This window comes from Osmerus eperlanus, chromosome 10 (genome assembly GCF_963692335.1).
Source record: "Osmerus eperlanus chromosome 10, fOsmEpe2.1, whole genome shotgun sequence".
NCBI classification, from domain to species: Eukaryota; Metazoa; Chordata; class Actinopteri; order Osmeriformes; family Osmeridae; genus Osmerus; species Osmerus eperlanus.
Genome location: NC_085027.1, coordinates 15,101,110 through 15,118,922, shown reverse-complemented (window position 1 = coordinate 15,118,922; position 17,813 = coordinate 15,101,110). Strand labels below are relative to the sequence as shown.

The following is a 17,813-nucleotide window of genomic DNA, read 5'->3' as shown; positions in this document are numbered from 1 at the left end:
TTCTGTACTTGTTTTCGAGGCATGTCCAGCAGGAATTCCTATTCCCTCAGGTTGCCATGGAAGAGTGCTGTTTTTGGCTTTTGTTTCAGGAATGTGTTCCTGTTAAAGCAAGCCATTATTCAGCTCACCATACTGAGAATATGCTATTATGACTTCTGCTTTATGATTCAGCCCCACTAGACCCAGGTTGTGGAAGGACTGTCTTGTCTAAGTTCTTTCCAGCTATGGCTGTAGTGCCACAGCACATCAGCATGTATCTGTGAGGAGCAGTTAAGAGCATTTAATGTCTTTTACTCAACTGGTGTTGTCTGGAGTTGTGCCGTCTATTCAGGGGTCTGGACATTGCTCTTAGTGCTGAGGAGCGTTCACAAGCCTGTGTGTGCTTGGTCCATCCCACTGTGGCACCTCTGGAATGGGGGCAGTGTGTTCTAAGCCTCTGGATATGTATCAAGTCTAAAAATAAAGCATGACTTTAATAACCGCAACCTCGAAGCTTGCTGTCCAATTACTCAGTAGTGCCTGTCCATAAGAGTTCCATAGAGGACATTTGGCATGACTGTTTTCTTAAAATGACAAGTACTAACTGTCAGACATTTTTCAGTGTTTATTATATACATTTAACTCATATCTGGGGCTGTTTTCTCAATGTTCTTTTCAAATGATGTCAAATACAAAATAGGGGTTACATCCTCAAGACTTTCACTTTTAACAATCAAATTGTCCGTCGCCATCAACAACATAAGAGGATATAAAAAGGTACAGCAATCGACGTTAGACCTTTTTCACAGCCCGACAACCATATACTAGCTAAGACAACCCCGTCAACAATTCTGTGCTTCTTTTAGACGCAAATCAAGACAGAAAATAAAAGAGCCTCTACAAAAATCCATGTCAAAGGGACATATTTTCATGTGATGTAAGAGTCTGTTTGTTCAGAGTCAGGCTCAGTCGCTGTCGTCGTCGGAGCCGCGGTTGGAGCCGCGGTTGGAGCCCCCGTTGTTAGAACCCTCGGGTTCTGAGGCGTTGTCGGAGCGACGCGGGGAGCCCTCGTTGTCTGAGCCCGCCTCGGAGCCTCTGTCCGAGCCTCTGCCTGAGCCTCTGTCTGAGGCCGGGGCGGGGGAGCCGGCCCGAGACTCGTCCTCTGAGACGTTGGAGCGGCTCCTCTTGCTCTCGTTGTCGGACTGCTCCGAGTCGGACTGCTGCTGCGCTCTCCTCCTCTTCACCGGGCGGTCGCTCCCGGAATCGCCGGAGCCTCCGGAGCGCTGCTGGGGGCTTCCCGCCTCGCTACCGGAGCGGTCGCGGCCCCCGTCCGATTCGCTGTCGGACCCCAGCCGCTTCCTGTGTCCAGCCTCATCCTCGGAACCAGAACCACTGTCTCTGGGGTTCCTGGATAGACAAACAGAGCAGGGCACGGCAACAATGATCAAGCACTATTCCAGCGTTTCCCAGGTAACGTTCCTGTAGAACTTGTGTTTCTGTACGTACCTGTCCTCAGCTATCTTCAGCCCGTCCTCATCCGAGGAGTCGGAAGAGGATATGATGGCCTTTGACTTGATCTTCCCCTTGAGGGAGGGTGGCATGCGCTCTGGCTTGGCCTGCGCAAAAACACAAACACGTTAAATCTCGGGGGATCAAACCCGATCGAAAACCGTTTCGGTTTCAAAGCTTCCAAACTTGCATTGAAAGGAAAATGAGGAGGGAAACAAAAGTGAACCCTGACCCTTTCCATCTTCTTGCCCCCTCTGGGTTTACGCTGCTTCTTGGGTCGGGAGCCGCCCTCTTCATCATCACTGCCATCATCGCCTCCTTTGGCAGGTCTGGAAGACAAAGGTCAAAGGTCGTAACTCACGCCCCTCTTACTCCCTCCCCCCCCCCCCCCTCACACCTGTGCTAAAACGACAAGACTCACCTTCTCCTCTTCTTGCGGGACTTCCCGTCCTCGCCCTCCTCCCCGTCCTCGCTGCCGCTGCCTCTCCTCTTCTTCTTCCTCTTGAGGGGCAGGTCCTCGTCCGAATCGTCGTTGACAAACTCATCAAAGTCCCCTCCCTTCTTACGCTGGGGAGCATGAGACAAAACCATGCCAGGGTTAAAACCCTGGTCATCCACCACAGTCCACCTGATGGACATCCTGCTGTTAGCCTAGCTCCACCTCTCCGCTACAGACCCATGGATCCTGTGACCCCCCAGCTCCACCTCTCCGCTACAGACCCATGGATCCTGTGACCCCCCAGCTCCACCTCTCCGCTACAGACCCATGGATCCCGTGACCCCCCAGCTCCACCTCTCCGCTACAGACCCATGGATCCCGTGACCCCCCAGCTCCACCTCTCCGCTCACCCTGCCCTTCTTCTTCTCCTTGGCCGGCTCCTTCATCCCCTCAGCGAAGGACAGCAGGTTCTTGGTCTTCTCCACGTACATGGCCCTCTGTTCCAGCAGCTTCTTCTGCTCCTCCACCACCTTGGTTCTCTTGTCCTCCTGGAACGCAGCCAGAGGGGGAAAGACCACAGTGAAGACCGTGCCATTACAGGGGGGGGGGGGGGTCATAATATAAAGGGATTATAAATATATATTCTCAAAACAGCTCAAAGTCACTACAACATCAATCAAGAAAATGATTTGAAAATGAGCAGTTTTCCGTCAAACAACTGTGCGTTCTGTAAAAACGAACAAACCCTTCTGCGTCGCTCTTACTGTATGACTCATTAGAATATAACAACGAGGGTCGGTCTCCCCCCCTCCTCCATCCTACTGACCTGCTCCTTCATAATCTGCTGGCGCAGCAGGTCTCTCTCCTGCTCCTGCTTCGCTCGCATCTCCTTCTCCTCCTCATCCTGCTTCCTGGCCCGCGCCACGTGGTACTGGGCCTGGCTCAGCAGGTCAGAGCACTGCCTGCCTCACACACACACACACAGCTTACTGACAAGCCCCTTCCCAACACAGTCACGCTTACAACCATATCTTTTTTCTTTCTTTCGGAGACATAGTAAAACTGCCTACACCCAGTATAACACTAATACAGATCGTGAGCCAGGCTTGTGTTAGTGCGGGCAGGCGCATCCTCTTCCAAATCCCTCAAAGATCCGAGGGGGATTATGAGGAGTTCAAAACGGACCTGGCTTCTGTTGAGGCGAGCGCCAGGTCGAACCTCATCTTGTCTCCAGCCTTGCTGAGGTAGCTGAAATACCTGTGGATGCAGGGAGAGAGAGAGAGGTGTGAGGAGGGGAGAGGGGGTGGGACTGTGGGCAGCAAGGTGCCAGAGCAGGGGGCAGGGTGCCAGAGCGGGGGGGCCAGAGCGGGGCAGCTCGTACCGGTGGGCCAGCTCCAGCTCTTTGACAGCGCTGAGGACGGCCTTCAGGTTGCTCTTCTCGTCCTTCAGCACCAGCGTGGCCAGCCTCTGCAGCACCAGCGCTACGTTGAACATCAGCACCGTGTCACTGGGGGCCACGTGACGAGCCTGGAAACACACACACACAGTCAGCCCAAGTCCAATCACACACGCTCAAACTGGGCTAAAAGCACGCACGGTGCTGAACTTTAACCAGGGTGTGCTTGGCGGTCGCTGCAGAGAACAGGGGGAGCCCTCCATGTGAATGCCTGCTCTTACCTTCAGCAGGGTGTGCTTGCACTCTTGCAGTTTCCCACATTTAAAGAGAGCCCGGGCCAGGTACAGAAGCACCTCCGTGTTCTGATGCTTGTAGAACTTCTTCAGACAGTTCTCATACTACAAGACAGCACCACAAAAAAAAAAGAAGACGAACACATTTGACTGTGATACGAAAACGTCCTTGTTTCTCCTGGAGGGTGCAAATCGCTGAGCCCGTGGACCGTCTCACCATCTGCACGGCGCTGATGTACTGCTTCTGCTCCACGTAGATGTGAGCCAGGTTGAGCCACACGTCGCTGATGTCCGCCGTGGCCTCCCTCACCTGGGCGAAGACGTCGCGGGCCTCGCGGTAGTAGCCCTTGTGGGCCAGCACGGCGCCTGGGGGCGGGGGGGAGATACACTGGGACCACAGGCCGGCTGGAGCACAACAGCAGCTTCTACCACGGAGGTAGCCCTCTGGGGCAGGGCCGACAGGATGCGGGGCTAACTCACCTATGCCGTTGGCCGCGTAGAGGTTCTTGGAATCGTTCCGTAGGACCTGCTTGTAAATGGCCAGGGCTCGGTCCTGGTGTCTCTTTTCCTGCGGGACGACACAAACCGAAAGCACGCGCGAGTCATCCGCATCTCGTTTCCCCGCGAGCCGACACGCACCCTGACCCCTCCTCCCGTCATCCGGCCGCCTACCTTCTCGCGGTCCCTGGTGGGCTGGTGCAGGGTCTGCAGCCACACGTTCCCCAGCGCCAGCATGGAGTAGGTGTCGTTCTGGGTGGACGGCTGCTTGAGGATGCGCTCAAACTTCTTCTGGCCCGGCCCCCACTCCTGCTTGGCCAAGTGGAGGTTCCCGATCAGGGACCAGGCGTCTGGGTGGTCCTGTCAGAGAGAGAGAGAGAGAGACACACAGCATGCATGACGTTGGAGGGGGGGGGGGGGGGGGGTGTAGGACCACTCCTGGGTGACGGAGGTACGCGGCCTGCTGTGAGACGAGAGCGGTACCTGGTTGATCTGCAGAGCCTCCTTGAACCAGTCGGAAGCTTCGTAGAAGTTCCCTTTGTCGCGGGCCATCGCACCTAGACGCAGGTAACCTGCAGGAACACGGCCGGGGGGGGGGGTCAAGGCTCACAATGCACAAAGCATCCGGAGAGGGAGCGACGGGAGTGGGCGCTCAGCGGCGTCTCTCTGGCACTCACAGTCCACGTAGTTGGGATGCTCCCTCAGGATGTTCTTGTAGAGCTTCTCCGCCTCCTGGAACTCGCACATGGCCTCGTAGAGGCGGGCCAGGTTGTAGGAGGTGGTGACGGAGATGGCGTTGTAGTAGTGCTCGTCGTGTTCGCCTTCGGCCTTGGCCCGCTCCAGGGACGCCAGGAAGTATTTCTACATCCGGGGGGGGGGGGGGGGGGGGACAGATGGTAGACTTATGAATGGGAGTGAGATGGCTGGGCGGTTAGGGAATCGGGCTAGTAATCTGAAGGTTGCCGGTCCGATTCCCGGCCGTGAAAAATGACGTTGTGTCCTTGGGCAAGGCACTTCACCCTACTCGCCTCGGGGGGAATGTCCCTTTACTTACTGTAAGTCGCTCTGGATAAGAGCGTCTGCTAAATGACTACATGTAAATATATGATCAATCCCGCGGCGACACCGAACCACGTTAGCGCTATTGCTAGGTCACTGCTAAGGGAAACGAGTCACGGTGGTGTGAGGACCATCGGCCCCGGGCAGCAGGCCTACCTTGGCCTCCCCCAGGTTGCCCAGTCGGAAGTGGAGAGCCCCCAGGTTGTTCAGGATCTCCGGGGGCACGTCGGCCTGGACCTTCTCCTGCAGGATGCGGGTGGCCGTCCCGTAGGCCGACAGAGCCCCCTGGATGTCCGTCTGCTCCAGGATCTGAGCCAGCTCGATCCACGCCTCCACGTCGTCCGGATACTGCTCTGTCACCTTCTTCAGGTGGCCCTGCGCAGCAGACACATGGAGAGAGACACAGCGTTACCGTGGTGAAACTGTCCAGAGCTGTGTGTCAGTCACCGTAGCGAATGCAATGGCAATAACAGCAGATCATCTCATGTGTCCACACAGATATTGACATTTTCAAATAGCTGCGACGCTTACTTTAGCTATGTCTCTCTTCTCCTGGTCATCGGAGGTGGCATAGAGAGAACCCAGGATCTTCATGGTTTCGTAGTTGTTGGGGTAGGCCTTCAGCACCTTCTCAAAGCACTGGGCTGCATTCTCCTTGTCTCTGCGGTACACGTACATCTGGCCCAGGCCGAAGAAGGGCAGCACGAAGGTGGACGAGGCAAACTGGGTGGCCTGGTAGTAGTACTGGAAGGCCTGGTCGTAGTCCTCCTGGAGGACAGTCCGGTAGGGAGACGGGTGACGGTTCGGTCCGCTCAGAAACACAATGCTGAGAGGCCCGCGGCCCGAGGCCTTACCTGGACGTGGAAGGAGCGGGCTAGCTGGTAGCAGCTCTCCGCCTGCATGGCCTCCACCTCTGTGTTGTGGAAGGCATGGAGAGCCAGGTGCTGCACTTTGCTGTAATCCTGAAATTTAGAGTTGAGAGTTAAGAGTCAAGTTATCCTCCGGTACAAGTTCAACGATCCCGAATAAGCGACCGAACGCGCCACCGAAAACGCACCTTTTTGAAGAAAAAGTGGTTGGCCAAGTGGTTGAGCACCATGGGGTTGCTGGGGTCGATGGTGTAGGCCCTGGAGAGGAGCTGCACCCCGTTCTTAATGGAGTCGGCCTCCTTGCTGTTGAGCTCCAGCACGGCCAGGCCCACCAGGGCGCCCACACACTTGGAGTTGAGCTCCAGAGCCCGGCCGAACGCCAGGCGGGCCTTCTCCAGCTTGTTCAGCTTCACGAAGCAGTGGCCCATCCCCAGCCTCACCTCAGCTGGACAGACAGAGACAGAGAGAGAGTGTCAGAGGAAAAAATAACGCACCAGAAACTCTACAAGGGCCGTTAATGGATTGACATGCTTGTTGTGGAGTATGTGCTTACCCGGACATCCAGGGTTTGTACGTAAAGCCTTTTTGTAGTAGGCCAGAGCCCCTCTGTAATCTTTTTTGTTGAAGGAGATGCAGGCTTTACCTGTGGACAGAAACGTTGTCGCGGTTATGAAAGTGGACGATCCCAGCGGAAACGGTTACGACGCGACACTCCGCATCCTGCCTACCCAGTAAAGCGGGGATGTTATTGGTGGACTGATTCAGGACAAAGTGGAACTGAGCGTCGGCCTGGTCCATCTTGTCCCCCTCCAGGAGACAGAAGCAGGCGCGACCCAGCAAGTGGTTCTGTCACACAAACAAAAACATGTCATCAAACAGCCAGGTTGCTCATGATACGATTTCGACAACAGCATGAACCTGACCAATCTTCCTACAGCTGTCGTCTCACCTGGTCATACATGATGATCTTGTCCGCCATGGTGTAGAGCAGGGTGGCCTGTGTGATGAGCTCTTTCTTGGCATCCTTGTTCTTCTCCTTGCGAGCCTGCTGGACGTAGTAGGCAGCCAGCGTGTCCAGACAGGTCATCTGGTCCTTCTCGTGGTCCCTGTAATCCAGGTTGCCATCGATACGCGCTGCCTCCAGCAGCTTCACAAAGTCCTCCGTTTTCCCCTGCTTGTAGTACTCGAGCTGAGGGTCGATAGTTATCGTTTAAAGGATGGTAGATACAGTCATGTCTACACTGTGTATAGATGCACCGCTATTTCTCTAGAAGTGGCTTCGGACTGGAGGAAAGGATGTGGACAGGGTAGGCTGAAGTGTGTAAAACGAACTACATGTTAACTCACCGCCAGGGCGATCCATATGTGTAGCTGAGTGTGCTCCTGTTTCAGGATACTGATTACTTCATCCCCCTCAGGAAGCTGGTCGAAATCCAACTCAATAACCTGTAGAGCACAGACGGAATACAGATGAATATAATGTGTTCCACAACTCAATCTGCTTTTTAATAGCTAGAAAACTGTTGATTGTTTGTTTTTTGATTGTTTCAGAGTAAGCATAGTCTCGCAGAATTAATTATTTTAACTGAAGTTGCATTAAGTAACTAAACTAAACGACACATTGTTTGCATGACTGATAGGTAGTCGTTGCAGAATACAAAATGATCAACCAAGCAGGATTAAGGCTGGGCTATTCTTAATCAAAGGAACATACTATGCATTGATTTCATAATTTAGAATTACTAACAGACCGGAACACGTAAGAAACTAGCCAGTGTATGTGTGCTGAAATTATTGAGTAGGTGACTTCGCCTACACTACAACTAGCTATTTGGCTAATATCTAGCTTAGCTCGTAACACAGCCAGGCCACCCAAAAAGTTGTCCAAGAAGCCAAATAAACCAACATGTTTTTACCTCATCCGTGTCCCGTAAGGGGATTTCAATCGAACCCCGAGACATCTTTGTTGTTGGAAATCCACTCGCTGTATTATTATTTTGTTAAATTTCCCACAACGGTCCCCGTGCTGCAGCTATCAAAAATCTGGCTTCCGCTGTTGCTGGTGTTCACGAAATAATGTTCGGGTCGTACAAGCTACTGCCGAAAAAGTTGTCTTTACTCAAAACAAAGCTGTACTACAATCACCCTTCTTCAAATAATGTGTCTCATGTTGTATGTTTCCAGACTAATAACTCTTGTTTTAATTTCCATAATTAAGTTGATTGATGCATCTGGCAGTAATTTCTAGGCTTCTTGGATTTTCTGTGTTATGAAATGAAAACTCTCTGCACATTAAGACTGAGTTTTTAAATAATGATCTTCGCATGTTCTGAAGAGAAGACTGAGGGTCAATGTGCTGCAGATTGTCCATTTGATATGTTAAACTGACTGATGTTAATTAAAATTGTCCATTAACTGTCTTGTTGTATGCAGACCTGAGCGAGGAATCAGTGGGGGCGCAGGCAGGAGGGTGGGGGGGGGGGGGTGGAGGGTGGGGGGATGTCATCTGGTTTTGATGTATGGCAGTGAATGATCAACAGGCAAAGGCTTCGCTCTCTGGAAAGCATCTTAAGGATTTCCTCTGTTAACATCACAGAAAACTGGCAGCAACACAAAACACTGGACTTAGATTAAAAAATTGGGTGGTTTTATAACCAGACTATGATGAGATGTGGGCGGTGGATATTATGTTGATATGACAACATTCAGCAGCGTGCAAAAGAGCAGTCCACATTTGGGAGGTAAGATTTTTTCAATGTCTTGAGTTAAAGTGTAGCCTACTTACTTTTAGATAAATATATATTTACATGTGTCTTACATCACTATAGGATTTTAAGAGTTGCTTTTTAAATGTAAAATGAACCAAATTTCACAATTGTCTTCTGTAATATTGTAAAATTGAGAATTTTATAGAACAGTCTGTACAATTTCTTCCTGTATAGCCTACAAATAAATTGTAATCCATGATTTAGTCAATGTCCTTATATCTCCCATAGGCTTAGGTTATGGCCTCTGGGAATGTAGTGAATGGAGGTCCGAGATTCCCTGGGGGACCCTCCAAGCCTGGCCTGCGTAAGGAGGATGCTGACACGACCTGCAGCAGTGACTCGGCCCAGAGCAGACCGTGGCCAGGGACCAGGAGAGGGTCCAGAGCCCCTGCTCTGTCCAGGGACTCTGGAGTCAGCTCCACAGAGACCGCTCAGGGCCCTGACAGCAGTGACAGTCATAAATACTGTTCTTCTTTCATTATTATCACCATCAATAATCCCAATATGATCACGTGTGGTCTTGACTTAGGACCCTCCTAAAAGCCTTTCGTCTTGTCTGAGAAGTTTTTTCTGTGCGTGTTTGCAGAGTGGAGCTGCGTCAGTGGTGAGACAGGAGCATCTGCTAACAATCCTGCTGACAGACCAGAATTCACAGAAGAAGAGCTTCTTGACATCACATTTGATGCCTGCAACCCCTCTCCATCAGGCAGGCATCTTTTATCACCAAACGGGCATGTGAATGAATTGAATTCATCAATGCACTCCGGCTCCTGACTTGATTTTGTCGATAGGTGATGTTCTGGCCTCGACCATAATGATGTACCTGCAGACCATGACGGGCCAGAGTCCTGAGCAGGACCGTCTGAGCGCCCTGCAGTCCTTACTGGACCCGGACGGCTCAGACCCCCCTGTCAGCAGGGACACCTTCCACTCCACCATGAGGGCGTGGATCTCCCACTGCAGTCAGGATGGGTGAGGCCACCTGGCATAGGAGCCGTAGGATCATCCTGATGTGGACGTTAAACTCCTTTATGATAACCTTTTCGTAAAGCAGTTTAACATTTGCAGCGTGGTGATCGGTAGCTTTAAATCATTGAAAGCATGATCAGCATCTTCAAAAGAAGAACATTACATGTCAGTTTATTGTATACATGTAGGTGTCTATATAAAAAAAACACCTGGTTATTCCTATGTTTCAGCGTTTATGCAGATGACAGTCCTGTTTCCAGTGCAGACCACTCCAAAGTGTCTATAAATGGTCAGGTCTTATTCTTGTAAATCAGGAAATTATCAGATTCCAGTGTGATTCCCTCAGTAATTGTATTTAACTTTCAGGGATGGATTTCTCAGATCCCGAGACAAAAAAGTCCTTCTCAGAGATGGACCCGTGTTACTGGTCAGTAATTCTGTGGCGTCGAGTCAGTAAATGTAATAGGTATTATATTTTGCAAAGGCATCTAACTGTAAAGGATGCCATGCTAACGCTAATCTCCAGTGACTCGAGGGAACTCCTGAGCACAGTGGCTGAGCTGAAGCATGCCTACCGCAGGCTGAGCGAGCAAAACAACAGCCTGCTGAATTCAGTGTCCCAGTGTGATGACACCAACCTGCAGCTCAGCGTAGAGATCACTGAGCTACGCGCCAAATTGGCCAGGTAACAACAATGATTCATGTGTGGAGTGGCACTGTCCTGTATGTGTGGAATCTAGGAAGTACGTTTTGTTAGACAATGTTGGCATTGGCAATAAGGATCATGTTTGTGAGCACAGCAGTGATAGTGATTGTGTGTAATGTGCTTGTGCAGTGCCCAGCGGGCAGCAGGGATGGCCCGGTCCCTGACTGAGGACATGGACGAGACCAGGAGGGCTCTGAGAGATGCCCAGGAGAGAGTTGCCCATGCCCAGACCAGCTATACCAAACTGGTACACAAACGGATGGGAACCAGGCCTAATAGATAGACACAGCTGTATTTACAAAGAGTAAAGAAGTTACTAGAACATGCCTTCTTCTCCCTATATTTTTTTTTTAGAGCAAAGAAGCGGAATATTTTAAAAATCACATTAAAATGCTGGAAGAAAAGGTAATGTTTGTGCCCAAAGGTGTAAAATGCCAAAGTAACATATAGCATTTTTTTTATCAGTGTTTATGTCTCAGAGGTAAATAGTGAATGTACATGTTGTAAATGTTTTTACATCCTATGAACATAATACTGTATATATGACGCAATGGTTTCTGTGTCTGTAGAATGAAAAGCTTGCCCTTGAAAGGACATGTTCTGAAGATTGTGTCAACAAACTCAGGAGGGTTAACTCACAGATGAGGGTAAGAGCATCTGGCAAAAACACCCTTCTCTTTGTCCCTCAAATATACGAGGCCATTAATGGAAACCTCTCAAACATTTTCAGACTGAACTGGAGGAAACCCTTGTAATGCTGTCCGTACGAGACAGGGAAATCACCACGGTTAGTGTAGCATACCTGTACTAAACATAATAATTCCAATTTAAAAATCTTGCATTAGTTGTACGGATGATTATCTGTCTTTTTGGGGTGTTGTTTAGAAAGACATTCTGATGGATAAAATGAAGAATTCACATCTGGAAAACCACAAACTCATTGAGGTATCTTTTTCTGTTATCTTTCCCTTTCGGGATTGTTCCCGTGACGTTATTGATATGAATACATCAAAAGAATAATGTGTGTGTGCTTCTCACATTTTTGCATGTAGTGATTACAGTACTGCATATGAATCTTCTTTTGAAGGGACTTCAGTCTGAACTGATGCGGCTACAGGAGCATTCCCAGCAAGCTCTGTTGAGGTACACATTGAACATGACATACATGAGTGTATAATCAGTGTGCAATATAGCAATGCTCTCTGTGTTTCAGTCTAGTGTCCTTGCTGTCATTGACAGGTTTGACAGGCACTACAGCAGTCAGCAGAGCCTTCTGCGAAGGAGTGGGGTTGTCTCCAACCACCACTCTCTACATGCAGAGATCCAGGACATTCAGCAGGTAAACACTGGAGGTCTGGTATGTCCAACTCATACTGCTACTCTACTTACCAACCTGTCTAAGGAGTGTATATAAATAGACATATATTGTCTTCTCTGTGAATATATATATTTCTCCATTTCAATCTCCGCCTGCAGCTCGGGGTTCCGGAAGATGTCAGTAGTCCAGTGTATGTGGGCCTGTCCTCTAACTCTCAGAGGGATGACCTCCAGCACATCATCCACAGGATCAAGTCTGCTGAGGTCACACACATGTCCCACTCTAACTACCCTGATTGGGTAAGGAGAACACACACCATAGGGGGCGCTATTTTCACACAAACACACACACACAAACACCATTTGTGTATCTGTAGGGTGTTGCAGGATCTGTTTCCAATATGTGATTATTCCTCCTCTTGTAGGATTCTGTTGAACCCCTGGAGAGGTTGCATCCATATAGCCAGCAGCAACAGGCAAGCATCAAGCAGCAGCTTGTTAATGTGTATGTTATCTCACTGTCTCTATTAGTCATAGTTCATTTCATAAGATATATATTAGTCACTGGACTGAGAACCCTACTCCGGTTAATAGAAAAAAGAGATTCTCTGAGATTCTCCAGAGATGTTCCAAGTACAGGAACCAGCGTTATACCATCAGCTAGAGTTACTGCCTTCTGTGTCCAGGCAGTTAGAGATAAGTGCAGTTTTAGGACCTCTGTGACTATAACAGCGTGTCAGTGAGTTGTTTATGAAGTTCGGGCAGTTGTTTCAGGCTGCACGAGCTGGAGCTGCAGAGGGCTCTGTGGGAGGAGAGAGAGGAGAAGGTGGCAGAACAGCGGAGGGGCCGAGAGAAGGAGCTGGAGTTGGAGCAGAGGCAGTGGATGAGGACCCAAATCAAGACCCAGACCAAGACCCAGACCAAGACCCACGCTCCGGAAGCCAAGAAAGCAGACGTGGTGAACTGGTGGACGGCCCTCAGGGCTAAGACCAAGGTCCAGCCCAGCCATGCCCTGTCCGAGACACAGGCCAAGCTCCAGCAGGCAGAGCACACCATCAGAGAGATGAGAGAGCAGGTCTGCCACCTGGAGGACACGCTGAGAACCAGCCAAGGGGGCGTCACGGGGCTCAAACCTCCTCAAGACAAGGTGGGAGTTCTTCTCCGAGACCAGGAAACCAACACAGAGATTAAGGGGCCTGTCTGGGCTGGGGAGAAGGTCGAGAAGGAGTGCAGGGACGCAGGAGTGACTACAGACCCTCCGGAGGAGCTGGGTAGCCCAGCCGCCCTGGAGACAGAGGCACAAGGCCACCGTGTGACGGCAGAGGAGCTTCTGGAGAGCCTGAGGAGGATGGAGGCCATGGTGAGGGGAGCCCTGGAGACAGCAGAGCTGGTCAGAGAGGGTCAGCAGAGGGTCAGCCTGGTGAAGGAGAGGATGGACAACATCAGCCAGAGAGTGGAGGAGGCTTTAACCAGGGCAGAGGACACAGACTCCCAGCTCAGTGTGTTGGAAGACCGGGTCACCCACCAACCTGAGGTACAGTAGCAATGATTCTGTTATGCAGTCTACAGAACAGCGAATCTACATACTAATCTAAATACAATTTAATCTACATACAGCACACACATAAATCTTCCGATTAAAATGTCAAACTTGAAAGCAGTGCAGAAATGATTACACCAGTCTGAATGTTGATCTAACCTTGATGTTATACGATCTCTTTCTGAATTTATGTGTTGCCATATTTGGGTCCTTCCCCCTCTCTCCTACCACTGCCCTAGGCTCCATGTCTCAGAGGACCACCTGATCTGGGGTCAGCTGGTATTGGATGTTCCCCACAGACTAAGGCTGCAGGCAGGGATCCCTCTCCACCCGCACCTCCACAGCAACATGGTACGCTCTGAACCAGCACTGCATGTCCTGTACACTTGCCATCACAAGAAAAAGAACGAGTGGAATCAAACTAATTAGCCACTTCCTCTTTTGTGAGAGGCTAGTCCCGGAGGGGCGGTTTGAAAATAGACACAGCTCATGTAAAATCTCCAGAACAGCTGGTGCAGGAGGCAGAGATGGACTTGAAGGTCTTTCTCTCTCACTGGTCCTTGTATGATGCCCTTTATCTGGCAGGAGCCATCTTCCTGTCTTACGTGGAGCGCTGACGGTAGTCTCCCCTCCATACAAACAACGTGACGTAAACAAACACACAGGCTTGTGGTTTACACTCACCAGTCCAGGTCACAGGGAAGACCGCTTGTGTTTAGTTCACACGAGGCACAGTTGGAGGCCATCTTGGCAAAGCCACCGCTCATCCTGTTTATTTGTTCCTGGTCATGGGGATGTGGAGAAAGGCTATAAAGTCTGATACTGGGAATTGTGGTGTGGTTGGTGTTGAGGAGCCCTACTGGGTCGTCTCTGCTGTTTTACATTGAGCAGTAAAATCCGTACGGCGCAGTAGCATAGTACACTCCACCCCATCTCTGTGCGGAGCCGTCTCATATTTGTTAGCCAAATCAAGCGTCTGACACGTCATTTATGGGGTTGCATTTTTCTCTTCCCTTTGTTGTAAAAGTAAAACATTAACCTGGTTTGAGGGAGTGAAACATTCACCTTGTTTAATTGAGTGCAACCTTCTGTATTTCACATTGTTGGCTAAATTTCCATTTTGCATTTAACAGTTTACTTATAATAATATTTCCTTGGCTTTAAAACCATCTATAGTTCCATATAACGGAATACACTGTGATTTCCAGAGCTGTATGCAGTGTAGCCTTATCCACACAGCAAGGTTGTTGGTAGAAGTTGTTATCCTCTTGTACTGAGCAGCAGATGGTTCCAGCACTGGCTTCAGCTTGACATTAAACATCTATTGAAAACCCCAGTCAGAGGTTGGAATAGATCCACAAGGATGACTGCTATTCTCTCACCACATGGACATTAAGATATACTTAATATGCCTTGCAAATGTAGGCTATGTAAGGATATGTGGCAGTATTCCAGGTAGTATGACAGTAGCTTATATGTTTATTGCTCTGGTTGATTGACAAGAGGCCACAACATCCAATTCTACTGGATAACCCTTTCATTGTTTTCTCATAAAGTCCTAAAAGCTATTTTATATCCCCATCTTTTAATCCAATGAAAGCACTTTACTTTGGATGTTAAACAACTAAAGCTTTGAATTGAATGAAGCTTTGGCTCAAGCATGTTCATTTTGGGGGAAAAGCTATTTGAACGAATTCATTCACTGGTTTCTATTTAATCAAATCAAATCAAATTTATTTGTATAGCCCTTTTTACACGCAAGCATGTCACAGAGGGCTTCACATATGCCCATAGAACTGCCCCTCAACCAACCTAAACCCTCAAGGAAGACAAGGAAAAACTCCCAAAAAACTCTCAACAGGAGAAAAAAAATGGAAGAAACCTTGGGAGGAGCAATTCAGAGAGGGATCCCCTCCTCCAGAGACGGTTGGTGGGAGAGAGGAGCAGAACACAGGCTAAACATAGTCATACAGTGTCGATGGGTTTTTAAAACACCAAAATCCATTATTCAACTTTATAGATGTAGGACAGGACCGGGAGACTCGCAACCAGGTCCAGCGTTGGCTGACCGACGACCAGGCAGGTGCTGACAACTCAAACCCCCCACACCACAAGGGATGTGTGTGGGGGGGGGACAGAGAGAGGAGAGCAGGGATTAGAAAGCACTGGTCAAGTGTGGGCTGGTGCAGCAATTTAACAGAGCAAAAAAGGGGAATTTGATGCAACCCCACACACCAAGACAGCGACAGCCCCCCTCATTTGGAACATGAAATCTGTTCCAGGGGAAGAGAACTCTAAAATAAGTTATACTTAAAGAATAAGGATGGAAACAACCCGTCCCCCGTTGCCTCCAATTAGTAACATACTTACCTTTAACAGTCGTAGAATTGACTAAACAATAACGTTTTTAACCTAATTTTAAACGTCGAAACAGTATCAGACTCCCTAATTGAGACGGGTAGTTTATTCCAGAGAAGAGGCGCTCTATATGAGAACGCCCTACCTCCAGCTGTTTTTTTCTTAATTTTGGGAACCACCAGATAGCCGGCATCTTGAGATCTAAGTGTCCTTGCGGGGCAATAGGGTGCAAGGAGACCGGAGAAGTACAGTGGTGCCAATCCATGCAGAGATTTGTAGGTTAGTAGTAGAACTTTGAAGTCAGCTCTGGCTTGGATAGGGAGCCAGTGCAGTTATTAGAGTACACATGCAATGATGCTATCGCAGTGTCCGGCAACACTATTATACTATTATAACCTTAACTACCATGTAACTGCAAAGCAATACTTAAAGTAACAACATTGTAGAGGTTCAAGGTATTACACAAGTGAAACTTGGTATGGGGGAGGTGGGCTTTTCAGGACTAAGTGGATGTTAACATTGATCTTGTTGTGATAACACAACCATCAACTGCCCCTTTACGACAAACACTTATAGCTTAGACCCCCACCTATTGTAACTTCTTACACTTTTGTAATAACCTACACCATTCAATGTACTATAGCAATTCCTATGTAACATTCCATGCAATGTTGCTGCTATAGGTATTACTGTGTAGTTACATGGTAGTTGATTTAACCTTGTGAAAAGGTTACCTTTTTGTTGCCCTGTATCCTATCTTTCTAAAGGTCTGAGTCCATCATGTATTGACTATTTAGGCTTCACACAGGCCAAGAGGCTTCATTGGCGACATTCTTCCAAAAAATATATATATTGTTGGCATTTTTGGTGCTTAATTGGATAGAGACAGTTCAAGGTAGACATGAAAGCAGGGAAGACACACATGAGATCGAACCCAGGCAGCATCAGTAAGGACTTTGTACATTTGGTGTGCACCCTACCTGGTGAGACATTTTTACCTAAATATTGCATGGCAATTAAGTGACCTCTAAAATGTGTTTGCGGGTCTGATGTGTCGATCGAGTAGTCAGTTTAACTGCTCAAAGTGGTTTCATTTTCTCACAAGCTGTATCTGACACCATCATGAATTATAAATACTTTGGTCATTGTATTTCCTGTTGTAATTAAATATTAAGGGCAATAGCACTTTTGAATCAAGAGTACACGTAACATCCCTAAGCTAGTGCAATTTGTCTTATGTTTGTTGCAATGACAACGTACAGTGCCTTTTATAAGAGGATCAAAGGAAGCCAGACAATAGCCCTGTCATTGGCCGAAGGCTTTCAGACCGTGGATGAAGCACCTCATGTAACTGGTTGCCAGGTTATTGTTGCCCCTAGATATGGAGGTAGGGGGCGATGGAACTGGGCTTCCTGAAAACACTGTCTGGTCCTCCAATCCCACAACCAGCTTACTCAGTGCGTCATCTTGAGAGGAAAACTGTATTTCAGTGAATTGTAAGAGCCCCATCTAATTTGCATGACATACCTGTAAGATGCAAATGAACTCATCTGACTGTGTGGCCTGGATCTAACAGGTGGAGTTTGCGGAAAAGCAGAAGATAGCTGGGACACCAGCAAGGTAAGAAACCTATGGTCTTCTAAAGTACATTTCTGTGCAAGGGTATTGATTTTATTTATATTGTCTTGTTGGCAGATGAATGGAGGCAAATTTAAAGCGATTTATATTCAGTTTATAATTCCATTATTTTGGGATAACGCTCACTGTGCTTTTCTTGTAACTAGAAGACTCAGGGCTTTCTTTTGATCAAATTCAGTTGAATAATATCTGGCACTTCTTACAAAGACATATTTCTTTCATTTTCTCTAATCCTCTCTTGGCTTCAAACACCCAACTTGAAGTCAAATTATTTTCTTTTCAATCAGTATCAGTGAAATGTCAGCCCTTTTTAGTCCAAACCACATTGGAACAGGATTGTTAGGATATCCCCGATTCTCACAAATCCACACACAAGAGGGAACACTTGTGACATGCAGTATATTCTCAAAGTACGGCTCTGTATTTAGAGGACGTACAATCTTTTGCATAGGGAAGGAGCGAGAGAGAAAGACAG

General features: G+C 48.7%; 2 protein-coding genes across 2 annotated transcripts; one reads left to right on the top strand and one right to left on the bottom strand.

The window, feature by feature from the left end:
• Nucleotides 1–591: 591 nt before the first annotated feature.
• ctr9 (CTR9 homolog, Paf1/RNA polymerase II complex component) lies at nucleotides 592–8,117 on the bottom strand. Its single transcript, XM_062471375.1, has 23 exons — nucleotides 7,959–8,117; nucleotides 7,390–7,488; nucleotides 6,992–7,231; nucleotides 6,771–6,888; nucleotides 6,596–6,685; nucleotides 6,231–6,487; nucleotides 6,028–6,135; nucleotides 5,705–5,941; nucleotides 5,330–5,548; nucleotides 4,792–4,975; nucleotides 4,598–4,686; nucleotides 4,289–4,474; nucleotides 4,097–4,184; nucleotides 3,834–3,982; nucleotides 3,605–3,721; nucleotides 3,309–3,454; nucleotides 3,113–3,184; nucleotides 2,754–2,889; nucleotides 2,338–2,475; nucleotides 1,910–2,055; nucleotides 1,721–1,817; nucleotides 1,486–1,595; nucleotides 592–1,386 (listed from the first exon to the last, which is right to left on the bottom strand). Exons 1-23 carry the CDS (start codon nucleotides 8,001–8,003, stop codon nucleotides 945–947), a joined length of 3,513 nt encoding a protein of 1,170 aa, XP_062327359.1. The 5' UTR covers nucleotides 8,004–8,117; the 3' UTR covers nucleotides 592–944.
• Nucleotides 8,118–11,590: 3,473 nt separating this feature from the next.
• On the top strand, nucleotides 11,591–13,959 carry LOC134028342 (uncharacterized). The gene is made up of 7 exons (XM_062471826.1): nucleotides 11,591–11,628; nucleotides 11,725–11,824; nucleotides 11,962–12,102; nucleotides 12,228–12,307; nucleotides 12,559–13,336; nucleotides 13,582–13,693; nucleotides 13,928–13,959. The coding sequence occupies exons 1-7, from the start codon at nucleotides 11,591–11,593 to the stop codon at nucleotides 13,957–13,959; spliced, it is 1,281 nt and encodes a 426-aa protein (XP_062327810.1).
• The last annotated feature ends 3,854 nt before the right edge of the window (nucleotides 13,960–17,813 follow it).

Coding starts and splice junctions, on each gene's coding strand:
- ctr9 (XM_062471375.1), bottom strand. CDS start 8,003: ATGTCTCGGGGTTCGATTGAAATCCCCTTACGGGACACGGATGAG. Junction 6,889..6,991: donor AGATCATCATGTATGACCAG/GTGAGACGACAG, acceptor TTTGTGTGACAG/AACCACTTGCTGGGTCGCGC. Junction 4,976..5,329: donor GCAACCTGGGGGAGGCCAAG/GTAGGCCTGCTG, acceptor CCCCGGATGTAG/AAATACTTCCTGGCGTCCCT.
- LOC134028342 (XM_062471826.1), top strand. CDS start 11,591: ATGCGGCTACAGGAGCATTCCCAGCAAGCTCTGTTGAG. Junction 11,629..11,724: donor TCCCAGCAAGCTCTGTTGAG/GTACACATTGAA, acceptor TGTCATTGACAG/GTTTGACAGGCACTACAGCA. Junction 11,825..11,961: donor AGATCCAGGACATTCAGCAG/GTAAACACTGGA, acceptor CTCCGCCTGCAG/CTCGGGGTTCCGGAAGATGT.